The sequence below is a fragment of the Haliotis cracherodii genome, unplaced genomic scaffold, assembly GCF_022045235.1.
Source record: "Haliotis cracherodii isolate W230 unplaced genomic scaffold, xgHalCrac1.p SCAF_18, whole genome shotgun sequence".
Classification (NCBI taxonomy): Eukaryota; Metazoa; Mollusca; class Gastropoda; order Lepetellida; family Haliotidae; genus Haliotis; species Haliotis cracherodii.
In genome coordinates, this window is record NW_027266273.1 from 12,651,348 (window position 1) to 12,668,781 (window position 17,434).

Below are 17,434 nucleotides of genomic sequence, written 5' to 3' on the forward strand. Positions count from 1 at the left end.
GCCGTTGTTCTATGTTTATTTAGGAGTTCAGGGCTGAGGTTCGAACAGCCATGATCGACTGACCTGGTTGCAATAGAAAGCCAGTATGAATATTTTGCCGTTTCCGCTCTCTGACTTATTGAATTGTTACAGTATTGGATCTACCGGCGGCATGTAGTTAAAATGGCAAGAGATTTCGTCACATTTTGAGACTGTTGCAAAGGTTTGAACCAAATGTACCATCCCTGTCGATAGCAACCCTTTCCCTTCGAGATGACGGCAGGTTAAATGGAGTTATGCCGCTTATTTATAGTGTCAAGCCACTGAGATACCATGCCGCAGTTTAACATGGATACAGTATATCCCCTCAATGCCGAGTGTAAGGCAGACTAGCAAGTACCTTTATTCGTATGAAGCGGCCAGCGGCCAAGGGATCGAACTACCGACCTTCAGCTCACTGAGCAGGAGCTGTATCCACTTGACCACGGAGGAGATCCCTTCAAAATCAACTGCAGGGAGTATGTAGACCATTACGAAACATCATCACAAACACCAACAATCTTCCCAAAGCATAGTTACACTGATAGCTTTGTTTGTGTTTTTGTTGTTTAACGCCGCACTCCGCAATATTCCAGCAATATGACAGCGGTCTGTAAATCAAATCAAGTCAATAATCAAGTCTGGACCAGACAATCCAGTGATTGATATCATGAGCATCGATCCACGCAATTGGGATCGATGGCGTGCATCAACCAAGTCAGCGAGCCCGACCACCCGATCCTGTTAGACGCCTCTTACGACAAGCACAGTCGCTTTTTACTTCAAGCTGGGTTGCTGAAGACCTTTTCTACCCCAGATCTTCACGGATCACACTGATATATCTAACTAAACGTACCAATACAATGTCATACATTCACATTAGCTTTGTAACTTTAACCTACATGCATACATTGCTGGGAACGACGCCAATTCCAAGCAAAGTACACAGTCATTTATTTATGTGTAAGAGGCTCTTTGCTACTTGTCGACATAATATACCATCGAGAGAATATATTATACATGAGAGATGCATATTAATGTATGTACAACCATTTTACTTGTACTGTCGATATGCGGCATGGCTGCAGTGTGTATTTGTTTCTTTGTTGTTTAACGCCGCACTAAGCAATATTCCAGCCATATGACGCGGGTCTGTAAGTAATCGAGTCTGGACCATGGAACCCAGTGATTGATATCATGAGCATCGATTCACGCAATTGGGATACGATGGCATGCATCAACCAAGGCGACGAGCTTGACCACGTAAACCCGTTAGTCACCTCTTACGAGCATAGTCGCCTCTTAGGACAATCATGGGTTCCTGAAGACCTATTCTAACCCAGATCTTTTCGGGCAATGTCACCCACAGGACTCGCTCGGCAGTATCCATACAACGTGGCTTAAGTCAAATAATAAGACACGAAATGCATGCGAGATGTAGCATGTAGGAGTTAGTTCGTGATTTACGCCGCTTTGAACAATATGGAGCATCGGTTAAAGTTAGAGAGAGAGAGCTTTATTTCAGTAAAGGGGCCACCGGCCTATTATACAATACATGATATCAGAATTAGACAATTGCAGCGCCAATGAGAAAGTAATTACGCTTTTTAAAAGCAAGAAATATAAATTTAGCTAAAGCATTACTTATGTATGGGGTTTTAGATGTACAGAGTGTTACAAATGTATCAAAAGTTAAATTTGTGTAAAAATAATAAGGTAAAACATTACCTCTCAAACTGTATATATATGTTTATTCATGTATGGGAGGCCATAGGCTCATTTACATTTCAATTATATATAGTATCACACAATTGAGGCAAATTACATTGAAAACAATACTAAGGGTACAATATTTGGTCTTTGTACGTAATAATAGAGTTTCCTTCACATACTTAGCTACATTTCTGAGTATACAGTCATTTTGGCTATTTAAGAGATTGCTAAAAGTATTAATACATGGATTGTTATAGAATCTTACAGGAATATACTTTTGTCTTAATGATGCGTAAACCGGGCAGACAAACACAAAAGGGACTTCGTCTTCAATACAACCATTGTTACAATGCTGCCAAAAGCGTTGTGAATACACAATATCCTCTCTTCTGCCCAGATTACTCCATATAGGCAATTCACTTAATCTCAACAGGCACAGCATACGTCTATGGTCTCTATTTCTGAAAGCTGTAACATAATATTCCATATCCAATAATATCTTGAAGTGTGAATAATACCTTAATTTAGAAGACTCATAAATTTTCATCTGGATACTCTGTTTGTTACAATCCAACAAACGTTGTCTAAACAGCTGCAAGAAACACTTAACATCGCCAATATTCTGTTCGTGCCACACATAACCAAATCCATAAATGTCGAGTAAATATTTTACATGAGTTGCCACAGAAATTCTACCACATTCATCCAGCTTCTTCATTAACAAATAACACTGTCGGGGATATCTTTCATCATTCATTCTAATCAGTTTACACCAGTATTTAACACACTTCATTTGATACTCCACATGCAAACCATATCTTCCACATTCAGCTAATATTGCTGTACTTGATACATATTTACCAACTCCTAAAACAAATTTTCAAAACTTAATATGAAAAGTTTCGACAATTTGACTACCTTTGCAACCCCAGATCTCAAACTGTCATAATATTGACAGTGTAAACAAAAATGATATTCAGATTCCACTTCAGGTCTTACACAAAATGGACATAGTCTCTACGCTCTAGGTATATTGTACTTCCTCCTATTTCAATTAGCAAAGTATGACCAGAACATCTAAATTTACTCAAAGCAATACGAAAAGCACTTACTGAAATACAATCTAGATAATGTTCAAGTTTTGCTTAATACAAGTATAAGAAGAAAGTTTTGAGTAAGTTGTTAAACTATTAGACCACTGTTGGTTATCTGTATCAAAACATTTTATTTTAAAGTTATCAATAAAACCAATGTTTTACTCCTTGACTATCCCAAACATGGCCCAAACCATATGAATAAAGAAGTTGTTTTACCTTTAGTGCCCAGCAATGTATTCCTTTTTCTGCCAGGTTGTATTGATACGAATAAGCATGGCTAAGGCTTATATCAGTTTTTTTTAGATACAAGTCGGAGGTAATATTTGACAATACGAACGTGCTGTTTACTTTAAGTGAGTAACGTCCAAGCTCTTCACGAGCCACTATATTGGGGACAAATCACACATGTCGTAAAATATTCTTACAGATCTATCATGTACATTAATAACATCTTGAGACGGATGAAAGCCCCATATCTCTGAGCAGTAGAGAAGAACAAGTAGTATTTTGACATCACATATCTGTAAAAGTACATTATAAGGAAGTTTCATAAAATCCTTTGAGCCTGATTTTTAAAGCGAGAATATATTTCGTCGCTTGTAGAGCTAGTGTCGTCAGTGTAAAGTACCAGCTACCGGATGATGAAAGATGAACACTTAAATATTTATAAGTAGGAACAATTTCAATTTTCAGTGCCAAACCAAAACTGTTAATATCTTCGTGGACGACCGCTACGTCTAAAGACAATAACTTTACTTTTGCTTATATTAATAGACAATTTGGATTCATAACAATAAATTTTCATTTTGTCGAGGCGTCTTTGCAACCCCACGACTGTACTGTCAAAAAAGACCATATCATCTGCAAACATAAGAAAACGTTCAATCATACCTAATTGGATATTACAGTTGTACGTTGCCCGTTTGAATTAAGAAAATCAACAATATCATTTACAAAGAATGAAAACAGGAAGGGAGATAACTCTCATCCCTGTCGTAACCCTTGACTGGCAATGGAAAAAGTCTGTATAGCCACCATAAAAAAATATACAAGATTTAACATTTTCATGCATATTTTTAAGTATTCTAAATATTTTACCATTAACATTACCTATCCAGAGTTTGTAAAATAAACTTGTCCTACACACTGAATCAAACGTTGACATAAGATCTATGAATCTACTTTTATGTAACAATAAGTATTTTTCAATTAAAGTATTGATAACATACACATTATCAGATGTTCTAAATCCTTATCTAAACCCGGACCCTGCTGAGGTACTAAAAAACTATCTTGATCTGCCCAATCGTTTAAACGTTTACTCATTATCTTAGCAAATATATTCCCTGAACACTTAAGTAAAGAGAGGGGTCTATAATCAGAAGGGTTGTTTCTACAGCCTTTTTAAAATAGAGGCATAATTACACCTAGTGACCAGGCTTTAGGATAAACACCAGTATCAAAAATGAGATTAAATAGTGAAAGTAACATTTCAATGCATATGGTAGGGGCATTTAAAAAATATTTCTATCGGTATTCCACTATAACCAGGGGATTTACCATTTTTGATATCATTTATAGCATCAACTATTTCACTGTGATTTATATCTATATCAAATTCACTGTTTATATCAATATTATCTTCAATAGTAGAATCAGACAAGGATTACACAAAATGGTTTATGGTATTATAAAAGTCTTGCTGTTCTTCGTATAGGATGTTATTATTAAACACAGTTTTAAGTGATTCACAATGTCAGATGGTTTTATGCTATCAAAACAAAGGGTTTTTAATTCGTCCTTTCAATAAGAGAGAGAGAGAGAGAGAGAGAGAGAGAGAGAGAGAGAGAGAGAGAGAGAGAGAGAGAGAGAGTGTTCTTCATCATCAAACCACGATATAACCTCGCGCTCAGAAACAATCATTGCACCAATGATATATATCCGTGTTCATGTCAAGCTCAGCAATTCCCCTCACGGAGGAACAGCGAGAAAACGGGTGTAACTTATCCAATTGATCAACACTGCCCGCACTACATCAATATAGTTCGGCCACGTGGTCCAGTACGGGAACAATGTGCTATATTTACCCCCAATTCGTCACTGGCTATGAATAAATGCCACGCGCCGACACAAAGGTGAAAGTGAAGGAAGCGCTACCCAAACAGTGAGAGCGAGGCTGGGCAAAGATGCTGTCGGCTACTTTCTTCATCGGTAAGCTGTTGCAGCCTTATATACAGCTAAATCCGGACCCACCAGCTCCCAAGCCCGCGCAGGTAATTAAACCGGCAGCCGCACCAGTCACTCAAGCAGCTCCCGTTCAGAAAACATCCCAACCCAAACCTACAACACTGCCGAAAGTTGTGCGAGCTGCACCGAAAGTTACCACCACTCCCAAAATGACAGAAGAATGGGCCCAAGCACAAGTGGAGAAGTACAAGTTTGACTTTGACGAAGCTGACAAGGACAAAAGTGGGAATCTTTCATATGCTGAGGTGAAAACTGTCTTAGAGAACAGAGGTTTCTGCGGCAGCGAAGCTGAAGCCAAGGTAAGCTATGACGTCACAAGGTCTGGTTGCCATAGTGAAAGTGCCAATTCTGGTTAGGTTATTCACAACATCTGTGAATGGATTGTTTATTCTGCTGTTTTCAATAAGGAAGTACACGACTAAAAGAACAGCATCATCTGATTGATGTGCGTTAGTATTCTTAGTGATGACATGTCAGTGATGAAAATGAGAAAAGTTCTTCAGCAACCCATGCTTGCCGTAAAAGGCGACAATGCTTGTCGTAAGAGGCGGGTGGTCAGGCTCGCTGACTTGGTTGATGCATGTCATCGTATCCCAATTGCGTGGATCGATGTTCATGATATCAATCAGTGGATTGTCTGGTCCAGACTTGATTATTTACAGACCGCCGTCATATAGCTGGAATATTGCTGAGTGCGGCGTTAAACAACAAACAAACAAAGAATTGGCCCTTTGGCAAAATGTTGTGCCTACTCATGCATTCAGCTACCGATACACTCTGTTGAAGGAGTACATAACATACACATTTCTCAAATAGTTTTCGGCATACGTGAGAATAACCAGTCTCGATTATCCGCCGAGATTCCGATGGGCATAATGTGCAAAATAGTGAAAATTATATGTACCGATCACTGGAAGTCAGTGGTGACATCATGTGTTCACGTAACATTGTTTATGTCTGAACTGAGTATGGTGTCGACTTAACGTAATATTATATGTACGATGCAGTTTAGAAATTAGTACTGTTATGATGTAACGGGTCAGCTTTCTGTATGATGCCGAAACGTTTCTAAGATAGTTTACAGGACTAAAAAATGCAGTACGCGATTTGACCTTGATAATCACGAGCGTCAGTCATGAGAACAATATCTTTCTTGCTTCTTTGACAACTTTTATTGCTTGGCAACAGTATTGTCCCAAGGACTAAGTAAATCGACAAAGCAGATGAGAACGTCAAACATTAGTTGCGCACTATATCGCACGGCCATACTCCATGGAGTGAAAGTTAATGATAGGAAGGGATGCTACACCATATCTGTACGTGCCGCACCTTGGCACAGCGCCATCTGCAGGCCGCGGGCAGAATCTAGACAGCTGCCAGTAATCATCGGATGTATCAAGGTTACATCTGTCTTCGAGTAATATTTTTAACATAATCGTGTTCGTATAAAGTGAAACCCTGTTGATCCGTACGGATCCAGTCCGGGTTAACGAATCACCGATACGTATTGAATAATAATAATAATAATAATAATAATAATAATAATAATAATAATAATAGCATCTAGTGAGTCAGTTAAAATGTAACGTCGAATTGGCAATATCTCAGCCATCAAACGAGTAACTAATAATAATAATATTAATAATGTGGGGCTCTTCATGATAGAATTGTTTTGTGTACTTTTGCACACATTTACTTGTCGGATGATCCTCTTGTGAAGCATGTCAAGACCCATGATTAAAACAAGGCATTCCACAGTTTTCTAAAACGAGCCAAGGATGTGGGACATAATCTCCATGTCGGTGTTGATTTTGTTGATGGTTCTCTACTGCTGGACGGTACAGAAATGAGTGTCAACCAAGCGAAGTGCCATATCAAGTCGGCCCAAAACACAGTTTTTCAAGGAGAGGTTTTCCGAACGACCACTGCATCTGTGTTGAGAAGGTAGGCAATCCTGCAGAGTCCTTCGCTTGGATGAAGTCGTCTGGCCTGAAAAGTGAAACTGAAGGCTTTCTGTTTGCTGCTCAGGACCAGTCACTTCCCACTCGAAACCGTCAATGTGTGGTTTTGCATCAAAATGTAAATATGAAATGTAGATTATGTAATGAATTTAATGAGACTGTCCAACACATTGTAAGTGGATGCCCAGCTTTGGCACAAACACAGTATCTTAAACGACATGATTGTGTAGCTCGATCATTTTATTACCGTCTTCGCCATGCTTGTGGTTTTGACACAGGTCCACCCATGGTACGACCCGGAATGTATAGAGTGCGTCACGGAAAATGACAAAATTCTTTGGAATAGGCCGGTTTACAGCCTCAGACATCCAGGCCAACAAACCTGATCTTGTCCTTTTTGATAAATCCAATGAAATTATTTATATCATTGAATTTTCTGTCCCATTTGACACCAATGTGATTGACAAAATTGAGGAAAAACATGGCAAATATGCGGACCTCGCTTTCGAAATGTCACGCTTGCATCCTAAGTACCAAGTTGTCAGACTCCCCATTGTTCTTGGCGCCTTAGGTTTGGTACCTCCCAATCTGTTGACTGACAGTGGGAGAGTACCCGGGTTTGCTACCATAAATACAAACCTTCTGACAATCTGGGTAATGCAGAAGGCTGCAGTCTTGGGGAGTCTTCACATTCACCGACAAGTTCTGAGTGGGTTTGACGAGGCAGCGCTTCCTGGGAGAAGCCCCATTCGCTGTCTGGGCTGCGTGTAGAGGGGGCAAGGGCCCTGAGCTGATGATGAGCCTTACCAGCCTGACTGTGCCAGGATCACGCACACTCTCTTTGCTGCATTTTTTATTTTAATCTGTAAATAATAATAAAAATAAAAATACTACTACTACTACTACTACTACTACTACTAATAATAATAAGAACAACAACAACAACAACAAAATTCCGTCCATAAGGCGGGTTACGGATTAAAACGGTGCCCAGAACAATGGTCTACCATAAACACGTAAAGCTTAATGTCAACAAACTTATCCATCTGTTCACTTTTCTAATATCTTCCACCTTATGTCATTTATCTATGCTACTCATATCCCTACACCCATTCATGTTCATGCTGAATACGGGGCGGTTGGGTAGCCCATGGGTACAATGTGTGAAGCCCATTTCTGGTGTCCCCCGCCGTGATATTAGTGGAATATTGTTAAAAGCAGCGTAAAACCATGCTCACTCCCTTACTCATGCTGAATACGGAGTTTCCCTTTCACGAGGGATTTACTGGGGCCTATTTATTTGTGAACCCTGGAGAATCTGAAAAATGCTTACTGGGGGTCCAGACAATGAAAAAGGTCATGGGTTCACTACCATTCCCTACTTGATGTCTACAGACTCGCCATATGGGGCACGTATTTCTTCCATGACGTCATACCACTCCACTTTCTCTGAAGCCCTGAGCTAATTATTAAGGGTGATTTTCCCGTTTGTAACAAAATTGTGAATGAGTGAGGAACATCTGAACGTCTTATATATTATGAGAATTAAGTTCGGTTAAATATAACAATGTATGCTACAAATGAATCCGTTTCAATGATTCAACTAGACGTAATTGCGTTCCTTTGGTACCCAGAGTGCAAATCATTTGGCCCATTTTAAATTTTAGGGCGCAATATTTCTAGTTCTGTAAAACCCCGTTATACACTATAACACAGTGAAATCTACACGTCATACACTCAAGCTCACATCACGATCTTCGAATAAAGTTTAAATTCTTCAAAACATCCCGTCACCTGGTGCCTTTAATACAAAATTAAATACAAATTTTAAATAATTATCATTGAAACAAAATGAAATTATTCTCGTCATATTATCATGTATGATACATCATGTAGATGTTTCTTTCATAATTTCTACAGCTGTGTTGGTATCTTATTTTATTTCTCACCCCAAAATGTTATCTTTCAGAGAATGCTTAATGTGTACACAATGTGTGTGTGTGTGTGTGTGTGTGTGTGTGTGTGTGTGTGTGTGTGTGCCCTTGCGTGTTTACGTGCGTGTGTGTGATGAATATGATAAACTCCTCATACAAATCGCAACCCCCCCCCCCCCCCCACCCCCCATGTTCAATGGCGAGTCCCTAAAACGAATTCTCCCTTTAGCATTCTTTATCTAAATGAAACTTAAGTACTTAAGAATAATTACACATATTAAAGATTATATCAAGAACATTTTTCATCACAATATATAATCAACAATGTCAGCATTAAAAAAACAGAAATCACCGTTCTAAGACTGTCTTCTCACTTTGCGCATACAGGAGATGCCCGACTTATCACGAACATGGCGAGATAATCAGAGGAAGGCTGTAAATTTGTCGTCCGTTGCTAATGCACCCCATTACAATTCCAGAGAAATGTGATAGTCTTATATTTCCCGACACCAGTACCTGATGATGCATGACGCATTGCTATTTTAGGCGCGTTCAGGGGCGCGTGCTTCACCCATCAATCTTGTTCCGCCAAAGTTCAAGGTTTCTCTGTTGACTGCCGCATGTGGGCAAGTCTACAATCTGAACACACCGAGCGGATCACGGATCTTGGTAAACGGATGCTGTCGTAGTTTGACGGAGATAGCCGATTGTGCAGGCATGTATCGAAACGGTGTGCGCGGTGATTCAATTACCCGTTAATGATCTTTATTTATACAGAACCAGGGCGTCTCCAGACTACATACCTGCCCGGATTTGGGATGACAAAGGAAACGGAAACATTGAAAGAATAGCCCACGATACTGAAGGGTTGTTTTTGTTTGGATATATAATATATTATTAAGTAGTTAAATAACAGTTTGTTTGTTTGCTGTTTAACGCCGCACTCAGCCATATTCCAGCTATATGACGGCGGTCTGTAAATAATAAGGTCTGGACCAGACAATCCAGTGATTGACAACATGAGCATCGATCCACGCAATTGGGATACGATGACATGCATCAACCAAGTCAGCGAGCCTGACCACTCGATCCTTTTAGTTGCCTTTACGACAAGCATGGGTTGCTGAAGACGGGTCGACTGCGATTTATCAAAACATAGTAATTCGATATCTTAATTGGAGATGTTGATGCCAGTTATAATGTATTATATCTATTTAGAGAACAAGACATTTTTCTCGCATTTCAGCTAAACGTTTAGTTTTTATACTCCGATTAGCGTAAAACATAACGTTCAGTTTGCGATCTATGGCAACCCAGATAATAGATTATCAGGTCGAAGCGTCGTCAACACAATGTTCACAATACAGAAAGTGTAACATGTGGCAGCGGACAAAAAAAGAGTATAATAAATCTAACAACCCAGGATTCCGGATGTTCGAATGGGTCCCCTGCAGCCGTCGTCTTAATAGATGGAGTAGTTGCGTGTCATCCTTCCCCGATGGCTTGCAGCGTTGCTCACAATATCACTCGTTTGTCTGGTCCAGACTCCATTATTTACACACTGCCATCAAACAGCTGGAATATTGTGAGTACGACGTGAACAATAAACAAACACTAAAGTCACACCCACGCTTTTAATTAACATCTTGTCTCTGAAATGAACATATGTCATAGATAAAAACAGTTCTTGAATTATTTCTGTAAAATATAATAAAGAGGAGCCCAGAGACTCTCTTCATTTTCAGATACTGCAGTAATCTGGACTTGCCCACAAATATCGACTTGCATAGATTGTTTTGGATGTATTTGTTTCAGGGTATGTATGACAGACTGAGAACGCTTCGATCGAGTGTAGTACCCCCACGAAACGTTCGTAAAATATCGTATTGTGAATTCCATCCACACGAGTGTGAGTGAGTTGGATTTAACGCCGCTTTTAACAGTATTCCAGTTATATCGCGGCGTGTCAGCTTAATGTGGGAGGAAAGCCCGAAGTGATGCAGGTCTCAGACGTTTACCACTTCGGTGAAACCCACGAGCACGGATATGCTGACCAAGAAACATAATCGGGGCGAACCGGGATTCGAACCCACAATCATAGGTTTCTCGCGTGTAATAAAACCATTATATGATGAACACCACGGATACCGACCATTAACTATTATAGCTTCTTTGGGGAATCTCCTTATTAGTGACTTTGCACAATCACAGGATTGTTCAAGGCCGTCGTCATACAGCCGGAATATTTCTGACTGCGGCGTTAGACAACAAACAAACATATCTTATTTATACTACAAAATAACAAGTACATTTCTAGGGTATGTAATCTCATTTCGGTGACCATCTTCCCGAGGCAAATGAGTTAACTGACTATTAAAGTCCAGTTTCCAAACCTTGCCGAACTAGGCTGGTATTATGGAGTTACATTTTGGCTGGACTAACGAGTCTATGTATAGTCCAATCACGCAACGTGGTCGATATCTGGTTCGTAAACTGTCGTGCAGATATCTGTCGTTTGCAGGATTGGCAAAGCAGGTGTGCCGCCAACTCGTTTTCAACAGATATTTTCCAAATCTGTTCATGTTATTTATCAAGGTGCTCACGTGATTTGATGCACTTCGCGATGCAAGACCCGTGTTATTACAATATAGATCATGATTATCAATGGACGCCGCCATTTTTTAAAGGCAAATGCAAGTGATACGAGAGGTGGAATCTGATTGGTCCATGGGAGGCTTAGAAGGGATATAACCCGAAATAGACACTGGTGGTGCTACGGTCGAACCCAGGAATTCCGGCTTAGTTCGGCAAGGGTGGAGACTAGACTTTTAAAGTCAGTTAACTCCGTGGCTCCGGAAGATGTTCGGGGACTGGCATAATGTCTCTGACATTGTTTTGTTGAGAGGCAAATGTTGTGGACGGAAACATTTTCTGTGAACAATAGTTTAAACTGCTTCTCCAATTCTGTATTAAACGCTAAAACTAAGACATGCTTCTAAAATGAACATCGCATATTTTTAAAATACGTACTGTAAACTACTGTCTTTAACGCTTTCGGAACTTAAACTAACACATAAAATAACCGTATTCTATCGTAATTGAAATTGTAATAATTCTGAAAACGCATATTTGCCTAAAATTATGATAACAAATATAAGTTCCCTCATCAAACAATAAAAAAAACACATCTAAAACCGTATCTTGACAATCCATAGTGATGCAACATGGGAACGGTTATGGCAAAACATAAATGGTATTTTTTAACATTCTCTGTGATGGTGTAATTCGGAAGCTTACGACAGGCAATGCTGCCGAGGACAATGTTCCACGAGAAGTATGCAAATCTTCCTAAAAGTGATGTTGAATATTTTAACAGTGAAATAGGTCAAACATTACGTGGGACAGTGGGTAGTTATTCGGTATCTTAATAGGATATGCCGGTGTCGATTTTAGGTGAACAATTGACTTGCCTTTGCATGTGTTTGTGACGAATGCACCGTTGGGACAGGATACGCTCACCTTTTCGCAAACACCTGTTACCATCACGGTTTGATATTGATTCACAAACACGTGCTCATGGTAGTGGAATCTTACAGTCGACTCTTATCGAGATCTTATGGACATGGAAAGGGTTTTGTCCCTTTCATTTAGAGGAAAGACATTTTTCTTGCATTTTGGCTAGACTGTTAGATGTTATACTCCGACTGACGTAAAACATGTATCGTTCAAAGTGGCTGTACAGCTTAAAGATTATCAGTTCGAAGCCTGTATGCTAACATTCAATTGTGATACTATTTTGTTGCAGAAAGTGTTCGATGGAATTGACATGACGAAGGATGGGAAGGTGACACTTGTCGAGTACATGGCCGCCATTAAGAAGATCCCCAAAAGTGCCATGAAGTACGTAATTAAGTGAAAAACCCGGTTAGAACAAGGATTGTGTGTCTAGTTGTGTTTGTTTGTTTGTTTGTTTGTTGCCGCATTCAGCAATATTCCAGCTATATGACGGCGGTCTGTAAATAATCGAGTCTAAACCAGGCAATCCAGTGATTGATATTATGAACATCGATTGGGACACGATGACATGCATCAACGAATGAGATGTTTCTCACACATGTTTGACCCAATCGTCGACTCACATTTCAGGACATATTTCCAAAGATCCAGATTGAATGAACACGCGTCGTAATTTCGTCGCATTGATTCCTAAATCCCAGTTGAGGGATGAAAAACAGCATTGCCGTAGCAGAGCATGAGGTGTACTTTCACACATTACGTAGAAACTGCCCATTTCTCTCAGTGCGATATTTTCCTGTTTGGTCACTGGACATATGGGCGGAAAAAATTCATGTTATGTCATGAATCTACTTGAATCTCGAATTTGCAAGGATTTTCCTCTTTTTAAAATTAAAAAAAAATCCAGTTAGCAACTATTACATATAGCATTATTTTCTACTAAACAAAGAAAGCTGAAGCCATTTTCAGAACGAGGGATCCACTAGTTCCTATGTAAATATATGTTCTGCAATTCGCCGTGCAGAGTTGCGTCCCTTAGTTGCGCTGATCACTGTTTCGAATCTCAGATTTAACCTATGATCCTTAATTTGTGCACACCATACCCGTGCTCCAGGTGATCAACGCCCAAGACCTGCATCATTTCGGGCTTTTCTCCCCCACATCAAACCGATACTATGAAGTGTTGTTGACATAATGTTCAAAGCGGCGTTAATACGGATTATATCGTCACATAATTGCTACAGCTTGGAGATTATGCATTGATGGTTTAGTGGGGTCGCCGAGTAGACAGTCCGTTTGACATTGCTTCTGTTTATTCCGGTAAGGGGCTGTGATGTAGCCCAGTGGTTAAAGCGTTCTCTCGTCGCACCAAAGGCCCGGGTTCGATTCCCGACAAGCGTACACTGTGTGAAATCCATTATGGTGATATTGCTGAAAGTGACGTCAAACGCGAAGCATTCACTCACTCATTTCGAAAAAATACCATGTTTAGTAGAAGGAAAGTATTGTCCTCCCCTTTAGAAAAAAACAGGGGGATTAGCGATCAGCATGTCCGTCCGTCCGTTTCCGGAGCTGAACTCCTATACCGTAGAATATTTCTTGTTAAAACTAGCTATACAGATCAGTCTATAGGTGAACTGGTACCTTTTGATGATTTGGGATTTTAAAAATTTGTTTTTGTTTCCATGACGACATGTTAGACTTCACAGAAAACGAGGGCAGTGTTTTTTCCGGAGCATAACTCCAAAGCTGTTGAATATTTCTTGATGAAACTGGCTATACAGATCAGTCTGATGGTGAAAGTGGGGTACCAGATCGGGGGCATACTTCATCTCCTTATGACTCTTGTAATTGTTTCATCCTAATATTTTCATCTTGTCCAGGGAAATGGCACTGAGGCGCGCCTTTAAGATCCTGGACAAGGACAAGAGTGGGTTCCTCACGAGGGATGAGGTCATCAACGCCACTAAAACTATGGCCGAACTCAACGTCTCCTCCGAAAGAATTGCCGAACTTCTACAAGCTCTCGCCAAGGATGCCGACTCGAAGCTCGACTACGAAGAATTCCTGGCCGTGTTTGGTATCCAGTTGACTGCAGAAATTATGCGTTCTGCATTTCGTCTTCTTGACAGAGATGGCAGCGGGTTTATTACAAAAGATGAACTCATCAAAAGCATTCAGTCGGATGCGGATCTCAACATCAAAGCTGAAAAAATATCTGATTTGCTAATTGCATGGGTTAAGGATGATGACAAGAAAATTAATTATGAGGAATTTGTCAAAGTATGGACCCAGCAGAAACCAGTAAAGAAGTAAAATTGATGATTTGAGATTTCTTCTAGCACAATCTTTACCTTAATGTCTTTCTCTCCTCCTTATTATCTTATGACCAATCAGTATTATATCTCATATTGAATCAAATATTTAATAAAGATATTTATAATCAGACGTGTTTTTTTCTCATTTCCTATAATTAACAAAGGGCGGTGGGTACCCTGGTGGTTAAAACGTTCGCTCGTCACGCCGAAGGCCCGGGTTCGAATCCCCACATGGGTACAATGTAAGGAGCCAATTTTTGGTGTCCCCCGCCGAGATATTACTGGAATAGTGCTAAAAGCGGCGTACAACCTTACTTGCTCATTATAATTTACAGATCCGGCCAGAGCTCCAGATAAGCTGCGTATTTGCGTAAAATACGCATTAGAAATGCAGAAATACGCAATGAAATATAATCCAAGCGTATCAAATACGCAACGAACATTACAGATAAGCTACAAAAATAAAACTTGTGCGTATCATCAAAATATTGTGAAGTATACCAGCGTATTCGTTTAGCAAATCAGCAACTTATTTTGAAATTATAAATGGGCATTCCGTCAACCTTGCCAAACTCCACGATGACAGTTACATCACAATCATTTGCCATCACACCTTCTTGTGGAAGTATCGGGTATTTGTGAGTCCTATAAAGCTCTCGAACCCACACGACACCAGTTTGCAGGGACTAGATGAATAGTGTTTATAAATATTTAACTTAAATACCAACATGTGTAAAACTAATGGGTAACAGAAATGTGAATACCCAGATAGAATTACTGATACCCAATGATTTTAAAATGCCTGGGTAAAATACCCACAACACCAAAAGCTTATCTGGAGCTCTGGATCCTTTAAAGAAAATGTAAGTACCATGAGTTACGTTTGAATCTTAAGAGTGATTGGGTGATTAGACATTATCTATTGCCGCAGCTACACCACGGCGTGTAGAGCAAGAAGATATTTATAGTCAGACATTAGACGATGAGAACGAAATAATTACAATCTAGTCGCTAGAATGCCATTGCGGAACTGTAACCCACAACACAGTCATACACGTTGTTATGTATACTATAAATATGCAAGAAAGAATGAAATGATAGAAAATATTTTTGATATTGATTTTTTGAATTGCCTTGACCTTTGGTCGAATGATAATGATGTTATCATGTCTTTCCCCCCAGCGGACTGCCTGATTGCATGGAAGTCCTCGAGTCTGATATATGGGGCGAAACTACGTTACGACTCTCTGATGATGTTAACAAGTGGCAGCATTTGTTCATACCCCCTTCACTATGACAGATAACATGTATTGTTTAGTTTACATGTATAGTCATGTATCTGTCTTATATCATGTATCTACAATACTGGAGGAAATAAAGACAGTCTGTGTATCTATCTAAAGGTGGTAGGGCAGTACTATGTTTAGGTACTTGCTGGTCATCCGAACATCGGTAATATCTGGGAAATCCATTCCTGACGATTTGTCAGGAATTTTACTTAAAGCGGGTAAACCCCGTGAAGATCCGGATCTTCCGCAACCCATGCTTATCGTGAGAGGCGACGAACGGGATCAAGTGGTCAGGCAAACTGACTTCGTTGATGCATGTCATCGTGTCCCAATTGCGTAGATCGATTTTTTACAGACCGCCGTCATACAGCTGTAACATTAGCGAGTGTGGCGCTATACAACAAACGATCAAACAAGATCGGAGATCCATTTACATACTCACACGAGCCGTTAACCCTCATGGTGCCTGGACGTCAGTCAGCCTGCAAACCGCTCAGTGCCGCACTGTGCTGACGTCGCGGTTACAAAAACGTATACATTGTATCAAAAGTGTTGCAACGTCTTTATGTCTTCACACAATGTAACCAAATTGTATAACATGCAACTCGGGTTGATTGTCTTTCCAACAGTATCTAAAGTCACTATGCCTCCAACCATTCACCGAACGGCCTCTCAAAACCAGAATTAAAGAACATAAAAGGTCCAAAGTTGACTCTTAGTCAGCTCTATCGGACATAACCTTTTCTAATCCTATTGTTTATGCTGATAGTAAATAGACATGACACAGAGTAAGAGTGTTTTGCCACGTGAACAACATGTCAGCTAAATGTGCCAGGAATTTCACAGATTATTAGTTGTTGTACTCTCAGACTTCAGCGTCCGAGCGCGTGGAGATCCGGGGTTGTGTGGTCTTCAGCAACACATGCTTGCCGTAAAAGGCGACGATGCTTATCTCAAGGAGCGACTAAAGGGATCGGGTGGTCAGGCTCGCTGACTTGGTTGATGCATGTCATCGTAACCCAATTGCGTGGATCGATGCTCATGATGTCAATCACTTCATTGTCTGGTCCAGATTGGATTACTTACAGACCGCCGTCATTTAGCTGGAATATATTGCTGAGTGCGGTGTAACACAACAAACAAACAAACAAACACCTCTGAATCTCATTCATGTTTTTCTCTGAACAAGGCTGGTCGATAAATACCCACTCTATCGTATAAGTTACGGAAGTGTCACATGGCACTGAAACAGATGTTGTGACGTCGACCAAGTAACACCTTTGGCTATATTCAGGATATCAATGAACCCCGCGTCACTCCATCATTTGCACTGCGGGCACC

General features: G+C 40.1%; 1 protein-coding gene across 1 annotated transcript; it reads left to right on the top strand.

Annotated features, from left to right (window-relative positions):
* Positions 1-4,979: 4,979 nt before the first annotated feature.
* On the top strand, positions 4,980-14,932 carry LOC139465270 (uncharacterized). The gene is made up of 3 exons (XM_071246947.1): positions 4,980-5,374; positions 12,776-12,870; positions 14,370-14,932. Exons 1-3 carry the CDS (start codon positions 5,015-5,017, stop codon positions 14,800-14,802), a joined length of 888 nt encoding a protein of 295 aa, XP_071103048.1. The 5' UTR covers positions 4,980-5,014; the 3' UTR covers positions 14,803-14,932.
* Positions 14,933-17,434: the final 2,502 nt, after the last annotated feature.